The sequence below is a fragment of the Grammomys surdaster genome, unplaced genomic scaffold (genome assembly GCF_004785775.1).
Source record: "Grammomys surdaster isolate TR1022 unplaced genomic scaffold, NIH_TR_1.0 516, whole genome shotgun sequence".
NCBI classification, from domain to species: domain Eukaryota; kingdom Metazoa; phylum Chordata; class Mammalia; order Rodentia; family Muridae; genus Grammomys; species Grammomys surdaster.
Window position 1 is genome coordinate 541592 of NW_021604935.1, and position 18710 is coordinate 560301.

The 18710-nt window shown below is 48.2% G+C and overlaps 1 protein-coding gene across 2 annotated transcripts; it reads right to left on the reverse strand.

The window, feature by feature from the left end:
- Positions 1–657: 657 nt before the first annotated feature.
- On the reverse strand, positions 658–18368 carry Ddx24 (DEAD-box helicase 24). Of its 2 annotated transcripts, none has more exons than XM_028781714.1 (9): positions 18306–18368; positions 16098–16823; positions 14032–14556; positions 13120–13273; positions 12349–12864; positions 11283–11358; positions 3807–3995; positions 2606–2735; positions 658–1180 (listed from the first exon to the last, which is right to left on the reverse strand). In XM_028781714.1, the coding sequence occupies exons 2-9, from the start codon at positions 16816–16818 to the stop codon at positions 906–908; spliced, it is 2586 nt and encodes an 861-aa protein (XP_028637547.1). In that variant the 5' UTR covers positions 16819–16823; positions 18306–18368; the 3' UTR covers positions 658–905. The 2 variants fall into 2 exon arrangements, with proteins under 2 accessions (XP_028637547.1, XP_028637548.1); XM_028781715.1 differs by having other exon boundaries at positions 18098–18368.
- Positions 18369–18710: the final 342 nt, after the last annotated feature.

An 18710-nucleotide genomic window follows, 5' to 3' on the forward strand; every position in this document is an offset into this window, starting at 1 on the left:
CTGTATTCAAGTCTACAGGACTCCTTAAAGGAAACATTGGGAGCAGGTCTGTGAACACCTGTCTCAAAGTCCAAGCTGAACTGTGCTTCCCCAAACCTGAGAGAGTTACTCAGCGGGACTGACCGTGAGCTGGGCAGCATGGGTCACTGTTCCTGCACTGTGTGTACACTAGGTCCCAGTGCAAGACTGGAGGCCTCCAGCCCTGGAGCTCTGGAGCACAACTGTGGCCAGTACTGCAAGGCAGGCAGCCCAGAGCACTGAGCTTTGTACTCCACAGAGAACACAGCTGTACTCCAGGATGGAGACAAAACAACAGACTGACAAGTCTGTTTAACAACAAAGCTGGGACAAAAGAGCACATGGATTCATGTCCAGGAGCCTGGGCCAGGTCTTGTACACTCTTGACTCTGCAGATTTGTGAAAGCTTTGTGAGCTGAGAGTGGTCTCAACCTGCAAGGCCTTCCCTGTCCACCTTCCAGGACAGCTTAGGTAAGGTGCAGGGGGTAGTGTGACAGAGCAAAGGAGCTGCTATTGTATGCTGTGGGGGAGGACAGGGACAGTAATATGATATAGTGACACATGGCCAGGGTCCTATGACACCATTTCCCCTGTCAAGGGAACTCTCAGTCAATGATAAACACTGCGGCACCCTCAGGATGTCTTTGTCTGACTCCTACTTGGTTTAATTTGGAAAAGGTGAGCACAAGAAGCCTGCAGACACAGATACAGACAAACAGCGCCACCTACCACACCTAACTCCACAACACGCGCGGGAGGTCTTTCCTGCTAAAGGATGGAAGAGCGGGAGGTTTGCCCAGTGGATGGTGGAGTGAAAGGCAAGGAGTGGAAGGCTTTTACAGACAACTGGAGGGTATCACTGAACAGTCACCACACTGACTGGGCAATTAGCCTGTGCTTGGACTTGGCTGTGATGGTGCCTGATGTTCTTTTGGCTTCTTCTTCCTCCTCCTCCTCTTTTGCCTGGAGAGGCAGCTCAGTGCAGACTCCACATTCCTTGGGGCCAGCGCTGGCTGCGGCGGCGGCCTGCCAGACTGTGTGGGGTATTTGGTCTTCAGGTTCTCCTGGAAGAGTGGCTGCGAGAGCAGATGGCGTAGTTCCTGCTTCAGAATCTTCATCTGCTTCTGCCGCCGACGCTCTTCCTGCTGGTCAGCTTTTCCTCCTTGAAACACACAAGTATAAGATCATGTTTACACAGAAATACTTTCCTCAGACTAAATGCTGGCTTGCAGTTCAGAACCCTAAGTGGATAACTCCTGTTTAGAAGGCTAAACCACCCCCCTTCACTGTTCAGAAAACCAGTAAAGACAGAAACTCCTCTATTTACAAGTAAAGCAAGTGAGGGTTAGAGTCACATAACGGTCACAGAGCAAACTGTCAGAGATCAGAACTCACATCTGATTGAAGTCTGTTGTCCTACCCCTTAGCTACAACCTGTCTCCTGGGTTATGAGGACCATAAATTCCTTGGGAGACAGTGCAGCCTGTCTCTCCAGTAGCTCACCAATGCTGTGAGTGCACGCAGAGGTGGACACCATCCAAGTCTCCATTCAAGCCTGACCTCAGCTAGGAAAGGTAGAGCCTCACATCTCTACTTGCGCCCAGACCTGAGCTGCAAGGAGGAGCACACTGTTGGCAAACTCCTGGCTCCTACACTGAGCAGCAGTCTGCCTGGGAACTTGCTCAGTGGGCACTGAGAAGTCACCACTTCAGCTGACTGCGCTGCTGGAATGGAAGAGGCACCAGCTATAACTGCTATCATAGGCCCCAGATGTGGTTTTCAGCTTTGCTATGCAGGGCCATGCAGCCCCTCACCCCTGGCCTCTTCCTTGGCTGCTGGCTCACACACAGAAGACGGTTTAGGCAATGCCTGGTGGTAGAGCTGTTCTGATGTACAAATTCCTTCTCTCTTGAGCCATCCCCCTCCCCCTCTTTCTTTTTTCTGAGATAGGGTTCTCTAAGTAGCCCTGGTTGTCCTGAAACTAGCTCTGTAGACCAGGCTGGCCTTGAACTCACAGAGATCTATCTGTCTCTGCTGGGACTAAAGGCAAGTCTACTACTACCTGTCTCTCTGAACTCTTTATTCCTCTTTATCCCTCACATCAAAGGACAATAGCTCCTACTCAATTCATGCCGAGAAACTGGAGAAGTTAAATGAGACATGGAGGGTCTGTGTGTTCAACATTAACTACCATGATAACAATGACTTAGCAGTGTCATATATTCCTATTGTTCAAGCATTAAGTGTCTCTAGTTTAGTCTCCTCTACAGGGAGTTTATTACCTGTCTTACAGATGAACGAAGACGCATAGCAGAAAGGCTAATCGTACAGTAAAAGGACAGGCTGCATTAACAAGGATATATATCTATATCTCCTGACTGTGATCTGCTCCTAGTCATAGAGTCCAAGGGCTGTCCGCATGAGGCAGTCAGACAGACAGAAAGGCCCGAGGCATTTGGCCCATACAGAATAAGCAGCCATAAGACAAGACAAGGGCACCTTACTGTTCCTGACGGGATCACAGAAGTAAGGATGGTCTCAACCAGGTAAAAGCTAAAGGGAAAACAAACACCCTGCCCAGGCGCACCTTTGTACATCTCTTCTTCTAGCTCAATCTCGAGGGCTGCTGCCGCTTGTTCGATCCATGAGTTGTGTAGACAAGCCTGGAAGTTCCGGTATTCAGCTTTTTCAATCTGTCGGGCTAGACGGATTCGCTCCTGAGGGGGCAGTAACACAAAATATTCCTCTGATAGAGGGTCTAGGCCTCTCAGCAAGCTTTACTGAACAGTTCTTAAACTGCAATGTGATCAATTACCCGTGAGAAACAATGCAGATTCTACTGAAACCCTGGCCCATGTTCTTGCTAACAGCCCAGGTGACAATCACAACCACTGAAACATGCTTGCACTTCCTTAAAGCTCTGTCCCAGGTGCCAACGTATCTGTGGCCCAGAGTGAGCTTGTCTCCCCTTCCCTCAATCCTCCTTCTCCTCGGTCCTGAGGTCACACACACTGCAGTAACATAATGCTCCGCTCATCCTGACATGGAGAGAGCATGTGCAGTGGAGTACGGATAACGAAGGGGTGGCCCCAGTAGCCTTACCAGGGATTCTCTACAATCCCACCTTCTACTAGCCCCATCCAGATCCTCACACAACTAACATTCTTGCCAAAGTGGTCACACACCCTTAAATTGCTCCTTGTTTTCACACCCTCAAGCCTGTAACTCTAGCTCCTCTTCGCCCTTCTTTATCTCTGCAATAGGATGAAGGCTCTGCTCCCACATCACAGCCACACACCTATCAGGCCCAGTGCTCCACGGACACCTCGCTGTGCCGTGGGCTTACCCTAGACACACACTGGTGAACCTCAGGAAAACTACCCCATATTAGTCCCTGATACACTGGGGCCTGGGGTACACAGCAATCAGTGAATGTTCCTGAGTTCATACAGATGTAGAAAGCAAGTCTGACTGTCTCTGCGTCAGCGTCACGAAGACATCAGCATTTACCTTGCTGTCCCCAGCTCTCTGACAGTTGTCTCTATGGCTGGGCTCACTGTGCTGTCTGCTGGAGCAGAAGCAGGTAGAGATTTCAGGACCAGATATCAAAGTGAATGAGGGACACAACACACACTTCTCTGTCACTCCCCCTTTCTGCTTTTCTCTCAGGTCTGGCATTTGCAGCCTTTTAACAAAAGCCGCTGTCTAGCCATCGGCAGAACCATTTCTCAGTTCCCTAGTGTAAGGTGCTCTGTGAGGAGGCAGGACACTGGAGTTTAACTTTTTACCTTGACCACATCCATGTACTTTGACTGCACTGGGAACAGAGGGATGTCCTCGTCTTTCTTGAGAGTTTTGTAAATCTTCTTGAAGTTGATCACATCCTCAGGCCCAATCAGCATCAGGCTGAGGCCTTCGCTGGTAGCACGAGCAGTCCGACCGCTTCGGTGGATGTAAATCTCAGAGGTGCGAGGCACCTGCCAAAGCAGCCACAAGGGTTAGCACACACACAGTGCCCAAAACTGCTCTTTCTCTCAGGAGCACACACAAAACTGGCTCTGCTCTCTGCGGAACCGAAATCTCTCTAGCACCGTGGACCAACCTAGCCCTTCATGCTGACACACAGACTGTCCACTGTGCAGGCTCTGCCCCCATCTCTTCTCATCAGTCGCTCCCCCTGGACCAACACTGTCTGAGTCTCCACTCTGAAACTCCACATAGTCTTCAGCTCTGGATGATCGGTGACAATACATTTATAACCAACAGTTACAGAGTGACTGCTTTAGGCCAACCAACCACAAAACATGTCGTATGTGGTGGTGTGAATGAGATACTCCCTGTTAAGTTTCAGGCATTTGAACCCTTACGTGGTTCCCAACTGGCAACTGTTTTTTCTTTTCTTTCTTTTTTTTGAGGCCTAGGAGGTGTCACCTTGCTGAAGGAAGTGTCACTGCTGGCAGGCTTTGAGCTCACAAAAGCTGGGTACCATTTCCAGTGCACTCTCCCTGCTTCATATTTGCAACAGAGCTCTCAGCTGCGGCTCCACCCACCTGTTAGCTCCCTACCCCTCATCATGAGCGCACACTCTCTGGAACAGGAGCCAAATACATTATTTCTTCTCTACCCTGCCTTGGTCACACTGTTTTACCACAGCAACAGAAATGTAATGAAGACAGTATTATGCTAGACAGATGAAATACTTTTTATCACTGTCTACATATTATAAACTAGGAAACTAAAGTACACTCAGATCCACCACTTCCTCTAGGTTATCCAACTCAATGTGGGAGACAGGATTCAGAGACCATGTTGACCCAGGACAACCTCTATGGCAGGCGTGCTGTCCACAGACAGCGTGGCACGGGCCCTGGTGCTCCTCTTCCCCGACCCCTCCAGCACTCACCACCAATGAAGTGCAGCAGCCTCAGTGTCACTATGAACCGCGCACCATGAGACTAGAAAGGAGATTTACCAATCTTCATCTTAGAGCATCAAGAGCCACCCCCTCCCCACTGACTCTGCTGGCTTAGCAACCACTCAGGTCCTCCTTTCTCAACAAAGTCCTCTTCTCACTCCAGGTTATAAACCCTGTGTTTGTTAGTTTTTCTCAATTTGATACAAGTTAGAGTCATCTGGGAAGTGAAACCCTCCACTGAGAAAATGCTGCCATCAGATTAAAAGGCCTGTAGACCAGCCTGTGGGGCATTTTCTTTATTAATGACTGCTGTGAGAGGGCCCAGCCTCTCAGTGATAACATTGTAGCTGCTGCCCTCCTGGACAGGTGGGGGCAAACTGAGCAAACCATGAGGAGCAAGCCAATAAGCAGCACTCCTCCATGGTCTCATCTTCAGTTCCTGCCCCAACTTCCCTTCAACTATAAGCTGTAAGGTGAAACAAACCCTTTCCTTCCCAAGCTGCTTTTGGCCATGGTGTTTACCACAGCAGAAGAACCCTAAGACATATCCCAGTCATGCCTCCCTCTACACACTCCCTGTCCCCTCTGCATATCCCAATCTCCCCATCCTGGAATGCCAGCATCTTCTTGAAAGCACTCAGCACCCTTTCAAATTGTATTACATGTGAACATTTTCCACTACTTCCTGCCTCACATTACGGCGGTGGTCGCATCTCACTTTTCCTCTACAGGATGTAGCACCTTCCTAGGGGCGGGACTATACTGTATGGACCTGGTATCTTCTACAACAGACCCAGTCCCTCAGTTCTAGAAACATGCTACTCTGAAATCTATGCCCTCAAAAGATGTTAAAAGCAATGGAATTAAAAACGAAAACTACTAAAAACCATTCTACTAGACGCCAGGCTTTCCACATTACACTGTGGTAGGTGCCACCATCCACTCAACTCCATCCCCAAAACAACCCTATGGGGCAGGGCAGCTGTGGCAGTTGCTTCCAGCTTACAGATAATGGCACTGAAATGAATGGTCAAAGTACCTGTCAGCGTGTGTGGAGAGCCACAGATGGAGCATCAAGTGTTGGAACTTCCTTGCCAGCAGTGAGGTGATCTGTACCCCTACCCGCTGCCTTAACTGGCTGCTAGAACACATACTTCAGGGTGTGAAGGGGGCTTTGTGTTTTAAATCTGACTGTCAGTTTCTGATAACAATCACAGCATCCCTTATGAATATTTAGGAGGATGCAAAGCAGATATAAATTATGTGAAACCACACCACAGCTGACATGGCCTGAGTTGGGGAGGGCTCTCACCTGCCCAAAGCTATCAATACTAAAGCATCAGAGTCGTGTTCAATTCCTGGCAGCAGGATCTGGAGCCCATGTGCCCAGCTACAACTACATGCTACTGTTGGCTTTTCACAATCACTAATGTTACTGCTACTACTGACCTGGAACATGTAGTCATTGTTTCCAATTTGGCTGCCTAATGGTTTGAGTATGCTTGGCCCAACAAGTGGCACTACTAGGAGATGTAGCCTTGTTGGAGTAGGTGTGTTCCTGTGGGTGTGGGATTTGAGACCCTCATCCTAGCTGCCTGGAAGTCAGTATTCTGCTAGCAGCCTTCAGATGAAGATGCAGAACTCTCAGTTTCTTCTATACCATGCCTGCCTGGATGCCGCCATGTTCCCTCCTTGATGATAATGGACTGAACCTCTGAACCTGTAAAGCCAGCCCCAATTAAATGTTGTCCTTATAAGAGTTGTCTTGGTCATGGTGCCTCTTCACCTCAATAAAACCTTAACTAAGACAGAAGTTGGTACCAGGGACTGGGGTACTGCTGTGATAGGCCTGACCATGCTTTTGTTTGGAAGAATGTGGATTTTGGGACTTTGGTTTTGGAAAGCAGTGGAATGTTTTAAATGGGGCTTAATGGGCTATCTTAGCAGGAATATGGAAGACTTTGTTACTAAGTGTAATTTAAGCTGTGCACACCTGGCCAAAGAGGTTTCAGTGGAAAAGAAGTTCAGTCTGTGGCCTGGAGGCTGTGTTTGTGGTATTTTGGTGAAGTACATGGCTGCCTTTTGCCCCTGTGTGAAGAGTCAGCCTGAGGCTAAGGTGAAGAGACTTTTGTTAACTGCGTTGACAAAGGAAGTCTCAGAAACATCCATCATAGACTTTGTTCCTTGGTTAAGTCTCAGGAAGAACATTTTGAATAAACATAGCAAACTTAGAAAGGAAAAATATAAAATATATGGTTCAAGTATTAAAGGGGCACCAGGAAGTGAAATGGAGCTGAATCCCATGTTCAAGGATATTAAATCAAATTAAGGGAGTGGTGACCTTGGGGGAAGATCCCACCCAGCAAAGTTTAGGTCTAGGTATGGTAGTACAAGTCTTTAATCCCAGGAGATAAACCCAAACTCTGAGCTCAAGGCCACCCTAGAACAGAGCAAGTTCTAGGTGAAGAAAATCTTAAATCCAGGCTTGGTGGACCACACCTTTAATCCCAGTATTTAGGAGACAGGCCTGCAGATCTCTGAGTTCAAGGTCAATCTATAGACAGCCAAGCCTAGGCAGTGAAGGAGTTGGAAAACAGAAAGTTAGTGATAATATAACAGAACGAGAGGGCCATGTTCCAGTCCCAACAAGCAGCAGAACTTGGCAGCTTTGGCCATGTGACTCTGGCTTTAGAGTCCAGAGTAGAAGGGGCTACTGGGACAATTGATGCTGGTTAGCTGGAGCTAAGAAATTAGCGGTGATTAAGAAGAGACCAGCATCACTGAGGTGAAATTCTCTGGGAAGTGTTTTCTGAGAGCACAAAGAAACTGTGTTCCAGAGATAGCCAAGGTTGTTTCTCCTGTTGTAGCTGTACTTGGTAATGTGTAAGAGTCACCCAGGTGGTACTGGTTTTGAAGGCATGACGGGGTCATGAAGAACAGCTGAGGCTGGCATTGTGAGAGGCCATGGAAGGCCATTGGTGAAGGTACAGCCTCAGTTGTAGTTGATGGCCCAGGACTGAAGGGGTCATGCAAAGGAGCTGAGGCTTCTCACCATGAAGAGATCTTATGAGAGGCTACTGGTGAAGCCTAGTTGCAGCGGAAGACCCCAGTGTATTGGAGATGCCAGTACCATTGGGTGATCACCAAACACAGCAGCAGCAGTGGAGTGGCTCAACCTGAGCTTAGAGTGCTACAGAGGGCAGAGCTGGAGAAGTGATGCCAGCCCCTTGGAGGAGCCCAGAAGATCATGTGTGGATCCCAAACATTGAAACAAGAAGCTGTAACACTGAAGTTGCCTTGGAGACCCCAAAATATTTGGGATGCCAGAGCCATGGGCTATCTGCTGAGAAAGCTGCTACCTTGCTCTACAGAGTAGAACCAGCCCAGGAGAAAAAAATTCATTGCAGCCAATAAAGACGAAAAAGGACTTGGAAATCTGAAAACTGCTTTGACATCAGCCATGGGGACATCAGCCATGGAGTTTGGAGTTTGCCCAGCTGGTTTCCTGTCTTAATTCGGGGATTACAGTTAAGTGATTGAATGGAGCTCAGAAGAGACTGAATGTTGGACTCTTAACTTTTTTTTTTCCTTTCGAGACAGGGTTTCTCTGTGTAGCCCTGGCTGTCCTGGAACTCACTCTGTAGACCAGGCTGGCCTCGAACTCAGAAACCCACCTGCCTCTGCCTCCCAAGTGCTGGGATTAAAGGCATGTGTGACCACTGCTACTTTTAACATTTTTGATACTGCTATAAACTATGGGGACTTTGGAAGTTGAACTAAATATACTTTTTTATTATGCTACGGCAGATATGGCCCCATAGACTCACATGTTTGAAGAAGCCTATGGTGCCAGGGAGCGGAATGTCATGGTTTGAATATGCTTGGCCTAAGGAGCGGCACTATTAGGTGTGGCCTTGTTGGAGCAGGTGTGTCACTGTGGGTGTGGGCTTTAAGACCCGCATCCTAGCTGCCTGGAAGTATTCTGCTATCAGCCTTCAGATGAAGATGCAGAACTCTCAGCTCTTCCCGCACCATGCCTGCCTGGATGCTGCCATGTTCCCACCTTGATGATACTAGACTCTACCTCTGAATCTGTAAGCCAGCCCTAATTAAATGTTGTCCTTATAAGAACTGTCTTGGTCATGGTGTCTGTTCACAGCAGTAAAACCTTAAGATACCAACCAAGGTCTTTACATATGTGCCTTACTAACTCGGAGATGCACTACACTGTCATTTATAAAATGAGGAAATCCAAGGGACAGAGACTATTTTTTGAAGGTCACATGGCCAGGATTTAGCCAAGGGAAGTCTTAACTACATCACCCTTGTATACCAGACTAGCCACTTACCCCTTTCCAAAAGGCGGGCTATTGCCAAGCTAACTGTTACTCTCCACAAACTGATGGTAAAGCCCTTCTACTGAAGACAACATGTACATAACTCACTGAACATGGAGAAGTTGAGCTGGTGCCTACCTAGAATCTACCTAGAACTACAAGAATCCCTATGGACTAGTGTTTATGTGGACTAATGTTCATGGTACTAGAAGGTACTCTACCAGTTACCAAAAGAGAAAGGTAATTAGCAACCCAGTTACAAACCCTTCAATCTACACCTGTCTGCAAGATAACGCTAGTGTAATAGTGGCACAAATGCTGTGGGAGTGACCAGCCCACATCTGACTAGAATCAAGGCCTCACCCTGAGAAGGAACCCATGTCTGACACTGCTAGGCGGCCAAGAAACTGAAATCAGACAGGACATATGCCTGGGGAACCAAATACTACTATTTTGTTAAAGGAACAGAGCAGCTAAATGACTCTTGAATAACATCCTCCTGTACTCATAGAGCAGTGTCGTGCTCAGCTATTATCAAAGCAGCTTTCTCCTGAAGTAGACAGGAACAAAAACAGAGACACACAACTGGACAATGTGCAGAGACAGATGTTGGAACATTCTGCCTTAAATGAGATGTCTCCATCAAATTCCTCCTCTCAGGATTGAAGAAGAAAAACGAAAAGATTGTTAAGTCAGTAGGGATGGAGGACACCAAGGAAATGCAGCCTTCTGGACATAGCGGGACTGACACACAGATGAACTCAAGAGACTGAAGCAGCATGCACAGCGCCTTCTAAGCCAGGTGGGGTCCCAGAGCTGAGAAGAGGGGGTGAATACAAGCCCCCATCTCTAACCCAGAGGTATCTTCAATTGACAACCCCTGACAAAGGAAAAATTAGTGTTCTCCAGCAGAGTCTCACTGGGTATACAAACCACACTTAGGGGCAGCCCCATGCACAGTAGTGTATGGCCACACAAAATGAACTCCATGGTCTTTTCAGAGATTTCTTCTTTCTGCAAGCATAATGCTTTATTTAGGCTCCCCTCCCCCCCTTTACAGGTCTTTGTTTCTATGGTATGGCTCCTGAGTTTGTGTTTTATGAGATTTTTGGGTATATGAGTATGTGTGCCTCTGCATCTGTATGTGTTTCCTGTGTTTTAGCTTTGACTTTTTTTTTTTTCTGGTTGTGTGTTATATAGTTCCACTCTGGCTTGTGTGCTTTGTTTTGGTTTGGTTTAGTTGCCTATTTTGTAATGAGAGAGAAAGACAAGGTACAGATGTGGGTGGGTAAGGAAGATGGGGAAGTGGGAAAGATCTGGGATGACCTAGAGGAGGAGAACTGTGATCAGAATGTATTATATGAAAAAAATCTATTTCAATAAAAATTAAAATAAACAGAAAAACAAACAAACAAACAAACAACCCTAAACCACAAACTGCCGCTGTCATCTGTCCCCACCAAAACTCATGCTGAAGCTAAACTCTTCAGTGTAACAGTGCAGCAGGGTTGGGGGGGGGGCCTAGGGGGAGGTGTCAGTGGATGGGACAGAAAGAGGAATAGAGCTCTTGCTCTCCAGGGGCTGGATTACCATGGGACACAAGCCAAAGCTGAATGACTCCCTTAGGTTTACCACCTGCTTGCCCTTCCACCTCAAGGCTCCCACCAGAAGCTGAGCAGATGTTGGTGACATGCCCTTGGATTCTGCAGCCCCCAGAATCAACAGGCACACCCTCTTTAAAAATTACCATGTTTAAGGTATTCTGTCACAGTAACAGAAAACAGACTAAGATCCCACTTTAATCTGTCGAGATCAAGCAGCCTGAAGAGAAAGGTTACTTGCTAGGGCCCTCACTAAGTGTTTGAAGAGGAGCAACCCTGGCACTAGATGCTAATGAGAACACGTTACAGGGAACCCGAGGAGGAATCTTCCTCCCCTCTGCTCGACTTTTGCTTTAACCTTCCCCATTCACTGCAGGGGGCAGGACAGGGATGGGGCTGTAAGTGCTGTACCTGGTAATGGATGACATGCTGAACTTTAGGAATATCCAGGCCCCGAGCTGCCACATCTGTTGCCAAGAGGACACAGCTGTGTGGAAACAAGCACATCCATAATTACAAACAGCAGCAGTTATCAGTTAGCTCAGCACCTGCTAAGCACTCCACACCACAGCCCTGTAAGGTGGTAATAGTATCTCACTTTTACAATTAAGAACCTGAGACTGAGAGATTCATTTTCCTTGGTGTGCACGTGGCTAGTCTGTTGTGGAATCAGGACCCCAAACCTGGGTCATTACTGTCTCAAGCACATGCTGTGTTCTGTGCTGGGAATTAAGTGAGGCCACACCCATTCTGGGTCATTGTCCTTGCCTCCTACTACCTTCTCACTATCTCCTCCGTCCTGAGAGACTGCCTCACTCTTCCCTAGACAACATATACCCACACCCTGCATCATTGGTCCACAGGCAGAGGAGCAAACACGAAGAGGTGTGGCATGGGCTCTGACAGATATCTGAGACCCAGCCTGCCACTTTCACGTTGTAGGAGCTTGGGTAACCTGAACTTTTCTAGGGTCACTCTATCATCTACGAAGTGAGAAGAGCAGCGGTGATAAGCAGCAGCAGGGCACTGTGGTTTTGAAAGGCCACACTGGGTGGCACTGCCCACACTTTCCCTACAGTGTTCCCAGTCACTCCATTCTTGTAATCCTACACCTGTCACGCTATGTATGAGACAATGAAGCAGCCACACTGACTGACTTGACCAGTGAGGACCTGCTCTCACATGCTCTGGTTCTGGAGGCTGGGCGCTCTCTCAAGCACAACCTATTCTGCTGCTTCCCAAGGATGTTAGACTAACTGGGTGCACAGTCTGCTGTCCAGTTACTGGCAGTCTCTGTACAACATTAATAGCAAACAAACACAATGAATGAGTGACCTTGCCAAACACGGAAATAAAATTAAGAAGGTGGAAAAAAGAGCCAGCCTGCCCTCTGCTGCTAAGGTCTCTAGTTCCCGGGCCCCTGCCCTCCTGAGCAGCGACTCATGTTTCAAGGCTTCTGGAGACAGACTTCACTTACTCTTCCAGACGAGCAAACTGCTCCAGGTTTCTGAGCCTTTGCTTCTGGTGCATGCAGGCATGCAGGGTCAGTGGCATGATATCCAAGACCTTGAGGAGCCCAGAGAGGCGTTTGATGCAGGAGATGCTGTTGGCAAATACCAGGCTCCGACCTGGGTACTGCATGAGAAAATAGTAGAGATATAGGTCCTTCTCCTCCGTCTCGCAGTGGATCTTGGTCTCTGTCAGTGTCTCCACTGTACCCTCGTTCCTTGTAAGGTCGATGACTTTTGGCTTGCCCCTCATGCCGATCTTCTGCACGAGAAGGTCAAGTTTGTCGGTTTTATCCATCATCTTCACGTGTTTCTTATGAAGGATTCGAGCAGGAGCTTGGTGTACCAGGGTTAATGTGGCAGAAAAAACCAGAGTTTGTCGACTGGGGTTGTAGTGGGAGTCATTTAGCATCTCCAGCAGCTGAGAGAGTTCAGCAAAATGGCCTTTCTCAACCATCCGATCGGCCTCATCTATGACCAGGCACCTGCAGGGAAGGGAAGGGCTCTAGGACATCCCGCTTCCACCCCGCTCGCATGCTCTCCTCCATGGCGCACACAGCACCCTGCCATCACGACCAGGCACCCACCAACTTCTCATGCACGCTTAGTTTTTGAGAATAGGGCCTGGATGGCCACGAGATTCTGTAATAGTGAGAAAGCACTGCACACACCAACCATGCAGTCACCTCAGGCTCACTTCAGAGATGGTTAGGAGAGACAGGGGAGGGGGCACCTCTCACCTGAGCTGCCGAAGGTTACTCAAATGAGGGTGTTTTTCTTTAACTAACTCCCAGAGCCGACCAGGGGTGGCAATCACAATCTCAGGATGGCGGTTCAGCATCCTTTGCTGTTTCTGTGTGGACATTCCACCAACTAAAATTGCTGTATTAATCCCTACAGGAGAGAACACGACAGGTAATGTTACTCCATCTGGCTGCTCGCCCTACGGATCAGCGCATGGTCACTAGCACAGCTTTCGATGCCAAGGAAAGGCTGCAACAGTTGGTCTGGCCTGACTCCAAGAGGGCTTACCAAGCAGTCTGTATTTTGTGGTTGGGACTCTGTCTACTTTGCCATTTCTTTCCATTCTCTGCCCTAACCACAAGAGAAAGGCTGGATTTGAACCTGATCACAGTTATTTCCAGAGCTCTGGAGGTGAGCAGTGATACACCACAGCGCTGGGAAGGATGTTTATGTTGTGACACACCGTAAGGAGCCCTTTAGGGTCTGGTGTTATCTTCTCTCTAAGAGAACTGCTCTGGGGCCGGGGGATGGAAGTGAATGCACATGATGACACAGCTGAGGCACTTGAGCAAGTTCCTTGGACTTGAGGAAGACCTCAGCTGTGCAATGTGGCTTCTGAAAGGATAAACACCACTGTGAAAACCTTTCCCCAAGGAACAGAATTAAGCTTCTACCTCAGGGCAGGTATCAGCAAATTTGTTCTTAAAACATCTGGTTACTGGCAACTATGTTATAGATCTGGTCCCCTTGAGGAAACTGAACAACTATTGATTGACTTCTAAAAGACTTAATATAATACTCCAGCAGATGAGCACACTCCCCTAGAACAGAAGCCACAACTCTCACTGTTGTCACCTGGCATTCAGAGTCCTGCTGAGAAACATTTATTAAGTGACGCTAAATCTTACCTGTGAACCTGGCCACAGCATCAATGTGCTGTTTGACCTGGATGGCCAGCTCTCGAGTAGGAGTCAGGACCAGTCCGAGCAGAGGACGCCTTGGGTGTACTTTATAAACAGCAATTTGGTCACACAACTCCTGTTTTAACTTTCCAGCATGCTCTGCATCCAACTTTTCTTCTCTGTCCTCATTCTGCTTGGGGACAGGCTTTTCCTCGACTAAGGAAGAAGGTCCTTCACCAGCATCATCATCACAGAAGAGCAGTGCCCGGGCTGAGGCAGAGGTGCTAGTCTTGGGTGTGGCCTGGACCCCAGAGTCACTGGGCTGTGCTTCAGTCTCAGTTCTGGCCTCTTGAGGCAACACTCCAGATTCAGTTCCATCCCTGCAAGGTGACCCGAGATGGGCTGCAGCTCCTAGCCTCGCCTCCCTCGGTGGCATTCCAGTGCTACTTGGGATGGGTGGAGCCTTCATCTTATGCCACTGCAGCACTGAGTGAATCATCGGGATGGCAAAAGCCAGAGTTTTCCCGCTTCCTTAGAAGTAAAGCAAAAACACCAGGAATCCATGATGTGCACGTCAATGTTTGGAATCCCTACTTTTGCTTAGAAATAAGGAAACCTGAAAGAGCCATGTAACACCCTGGCCAACCCAAAGCACCAGAACTCTACACAGCTTCCTCCACCTGGGTGTCAAGGAAAGGTGCAGTATGCTGGCACTATACCTGAAATCACCAGAGACAAAGAACAGACACTCAAGTGAGGAAACCATAAAAGACTGAAGAGTCAGTCTTGTACTGGGAAGACATCTGTACAGCACATGTCCTTAAGACCTTCTTCACTGAAGAAGGGAATAAAATAAATCGCTCTTTTCAGAAATCTTAACATGTTTTTCTTTATGCACAAGTGTTCAAACTGACCTCTGAAGGCATATGGAGCCCACAGCACCCAAGGGTAAAAACAAACAGGACACCCCAACCTGAGACTCTGAAGTACAGGTTTTCTCCTTAACGGCCATTTTACTTTCTGCATTTCAATTACTCATGGTTAATTATGGTCCAAAAAAATTATTAAACTGACAATTCCATGAATAAGTATTTCAAAAGTCTCGAGCCATATATCACTCCAAGTAGCAGGGGACTCCAGCGCTGCCTGGCTCCATCCACACAAGACACGGGTCGTCTTCCTTCTGTCCCGTGTTTTCTCACCATAAATGTTACCCACCTGCTAGTCACTCAGTGACTTCAGTTATCAGACTTTACGTCCTGCTTACATTCAGGCAGTTCTTACTTTAGTCATGGGTCCTAGCACCTGACAGGAGTTACCCCAGTGAGCAGCTCAAGGCTGACAGGCTGAAGAGAAGCCATAAAGTGTTTTTCTCTGGTTGAAAAGCTGGAAATTCTCAACTTACAGAAAAAAAGTCATGAATTGGTTACTAAGAACTACAATAAGAATGACTGTTCTTTCCCTGAAATTATAAAGAAGTTAATGTTAGTTTTACTGTTATATCAATCTGCAGAAAGTGTGACCACAGAGCATGAATGCTCAAGACATAAAACACGTTCGATCTATAATGTTCAGGAAAAAAAAATAGAAAACGGTTCAGCATCATCCATCTCATCTGTGTTCTGCAGATCTATTAGGGGACCTGAAAGGTATCCTTCCTAGATACTGAAGTTGACAGGTAAGAATGCCCCGTACAAAAGCAATACACCATCTCTGGAAGAAAAACAGTCGCAGTCCTCAGCTTCAAAGAGCTCCAATGGGCTTGTGAAATGGCTCAGTTGGTGCCACTAAACCTGAGCAACTGAGGTTACTCTCAAGACCTACATGGTGGGAGTTGTGAACTGACTCCCACAAGTTGTCCTCTGGCCTCTATATATAGGCCACATGGGGCCTCAGAGATAGATTGAGGGTACAGGAAGTCAGATTGCAGCCCAGAGCTGGATGGGTACAACTCCCTCCATGGCTTTTGTGGCCGAATTCCCAACAATCCCCCTCCCAGTTTCCCAGCCTATGAGCAACCAGAGACTGGATACAGAAGCTCTCCTACCTGGGACAGACAGAACAGCCCTTACCTGTCTCAGCAGCTCCAAGGATGTCCAGTTTGTCACGGATGGCAGGGGCCAAAGTCAGAGCTTGGATTGGGGTAGGTGCCGAGAAGCCTAGAAAGCTGAGTGCTCGGAGAACAGCCTTGGGCACAAACAGGTCCCTCCAGGCAGACACATCCGCCTTCTGGTCGTGCACCTCAGCCATCCATGTCTTCCCTTTTTTGGGCACTTTGGGAGCAGTGCTCTGAAAAGTATCCAATTTTTTTTTCCCTTTGTTTTTCTTCTTTCTTGGAACAGCCTGTGCCAGGCTTTCTGATGTGGCTCCTCCTACCTTTTGATCAGAACACACAGTGACTTCTCCCCGAGCCTCTGGCTCAGAAGCTTTGACTTCATATTCATCCTGGGCAGCACTGCCTTCAGGAACTAGAGCCGGATCTCTCTGCTTCTTCAGTTTGATCTTCTTCTTTGGGGAACTGGATTCTCCTTCCTCCTCCTCCTTCTCTTCTTCTTCTTCTGAAACAGCCTGGGCCTTTCTCTTCTTGGTCTCCTCATTTGAGAACAAACGGGAGGGATTCTTGACTAAACGGTAATCTGTCAGTTCCTCAAAACACACCAAGTCGTCCATCTGTCCATCTGCAAACAGACCTGGGTCGATCGTCACTTGCTTCCATTTCCCCACAACCTTGATGCCTTTCCTCTGAAACGTGCCACGGCTTGCTGGCTTTGATTTTGCCTCCTTAAACTTCATAGTTGCTGAAAAGAAATGTTTTGGGGGTGGTAGTGACTATGCAGCACAGGTTCTAGGACAGCACACACTTTCCTAACACGTACTAGACCCTGCAAACAGCCAAGGACATGAAGATGGTTTAACTTACACAGAGAAGATGTTCTCATTCAGAAAATGGAACACACCCACAGAATAGGTAGTTTGGCTTGGAGCAGAGGGGTCACAGGCAACAGAGTAAAGGACACATGAACCAACTCTGGTTAGGATCCTAGCTCCAGCCGGGTGGTGGCGGCGCACGCCTTTAATCCCAGCACTTGGGAGGCAGAGGCAGGCGGATTTCTGAGTTCAAGAGTTCGAGGCTAGCCTGGTCTACAGAGTGAGTTCCAGGACAGCCAGGACTACACAGAGAAACCCTGTCTCGAAAAACCAAAACCAAAACAAAAAAAAAAAAAAAAAAAAAAAAAAAGGATCCTAGCTCCAACACTTAATTTGTGTACAACCTTCAACAATATTCCCTAGTCCTCTCAGAATTTATGTTATAATCTTTTTAAATGAGAGGGGTGTGATAATATCTAATTTTACACTGCACACAAAATAATTGAAAGTATCAAAAGAGGTGATCGAATGACTCTTGATCTACATAAGCCATTCTGAACGTGGAGTATGAACCTGAGATAGTGTGCTTTCTTCTTCCCTAGTAGAACAAGACAAGTGCCATTTCCATCATCCTGGCCTTGGCCAGATAGGTTAAAACCCCTTAAGTCCTAGGTTCCACCCCCAGCACTGTGTAAATAAAACCGTACATAGTGGGCATTCAGCCCTCAGGAACGGAACTAGATCAGGAGCTCAAAGCCAGCCTTGGCTACAAAAGACCCTGTCTTTAAAGTGTGGAGGGGGGTTATGCATGTCTCCTCTGAATGGAAGTGGCTCCACACTGGCCCTCTTTTAATGAAAAGGGACATTGTGGAGAGCATAAGGTAAAACTCGATTCAAATCTGGATCCTGCACTTGCCAGCTCTGAGTATCCGCTGAACAACTCTATGCCTCAGTTTCCTTATCTACAATTTGAAGACAATGAGATATTTATCCCACTGGATCTTCATTGAATACAAAATAGTGACGCACATCAAAAACCGCTGAACATGGCGGTCTGTGTAGAGAGAAGCAGACTGACTCGCAGGCAAAGCTCGCCCGATAGTCTCTGGCATGGGACGCAAAGCGACCCCCGACCCCCACCGCACCTCGGTCCCACCTTGACAAAGGGAAGGGAACGTCACTAGAAATAGGGCGCGGGAGTGACCTGTACCGCCTGCGAGAGTCCCACGGGCACTACAACCGATAGAAACTTGAAGGGAGGTTGCTGGGCCTTGATGTCCAAAGCAAGGCGTGAGCCACCGGGAACCAAGTCTGTGGGGACACCCGTGAGGCACTATGCTTCGGAGACACCCGGGAACCCTTCCGCAGCCGACCAGGGCCTGCTCCGCTCCGAACCCACAAAGAGAACTCACCACCGCAGTAACCACACACGCCGGGCCGTCTGCGTCGATCCGACCCGGAACTGCAGCAGCGTCTGTACTGCAGTTCCGGGACGCAGTTCCGGGGCGGGGCTCCACGCACACGTGCGCGCCGCAGGAGGAAGTCCCGCCTCTGTGCGGAAGCGTCTGTCTGATTGGCACTCTCTCAGGACTTGGCCGGAACCGAGAGGGCTGGGCTAGGGTGCCCCGCGTAGCCTAGGTTACGCTTCCTGTTTATGGCTTAGGCAATGTTTCCGAGCTCCTTCCTGGACGCTAGGGAGCGCAAGTGTCCGCACAATCTTGATCTAGTTTGTGTGCCGTAGCTGTCCCAGGTTAATAAGTAACCTAGACCCTTAAAACATTTCCTTACCTAATTTACAAACCACCTAAGCCTGGATT

What these genes read in the sequence shown, in the direction of transcription:
- Ddx24 (XM_028781714.1), bottom strand. Translation starts at nt 16,818, where the DNA reads ATGAAGTTTAAGGAGGCAAAATCAAAGCCAGCAAGCCGTGGCACGTTT. An exon ending in AGCATGTCATCCATTACCAG is followed by an intron (nt 3,996 to 11,282) that starts GTACAGCACTTA and finishes CTGCTTTGGCAG; the next exon opens with GTGCCTCGCACCTCTGAGAT. An exon ending in AGTACATGGATGTGGTCAAG is followed by an intron (nt 2,736 to 3,806) that starts GTAAAAAGTTAA and finishes CTGCCCCCTCAG; the next exon opens with GAGCGAATCCGTCTAGCCCG.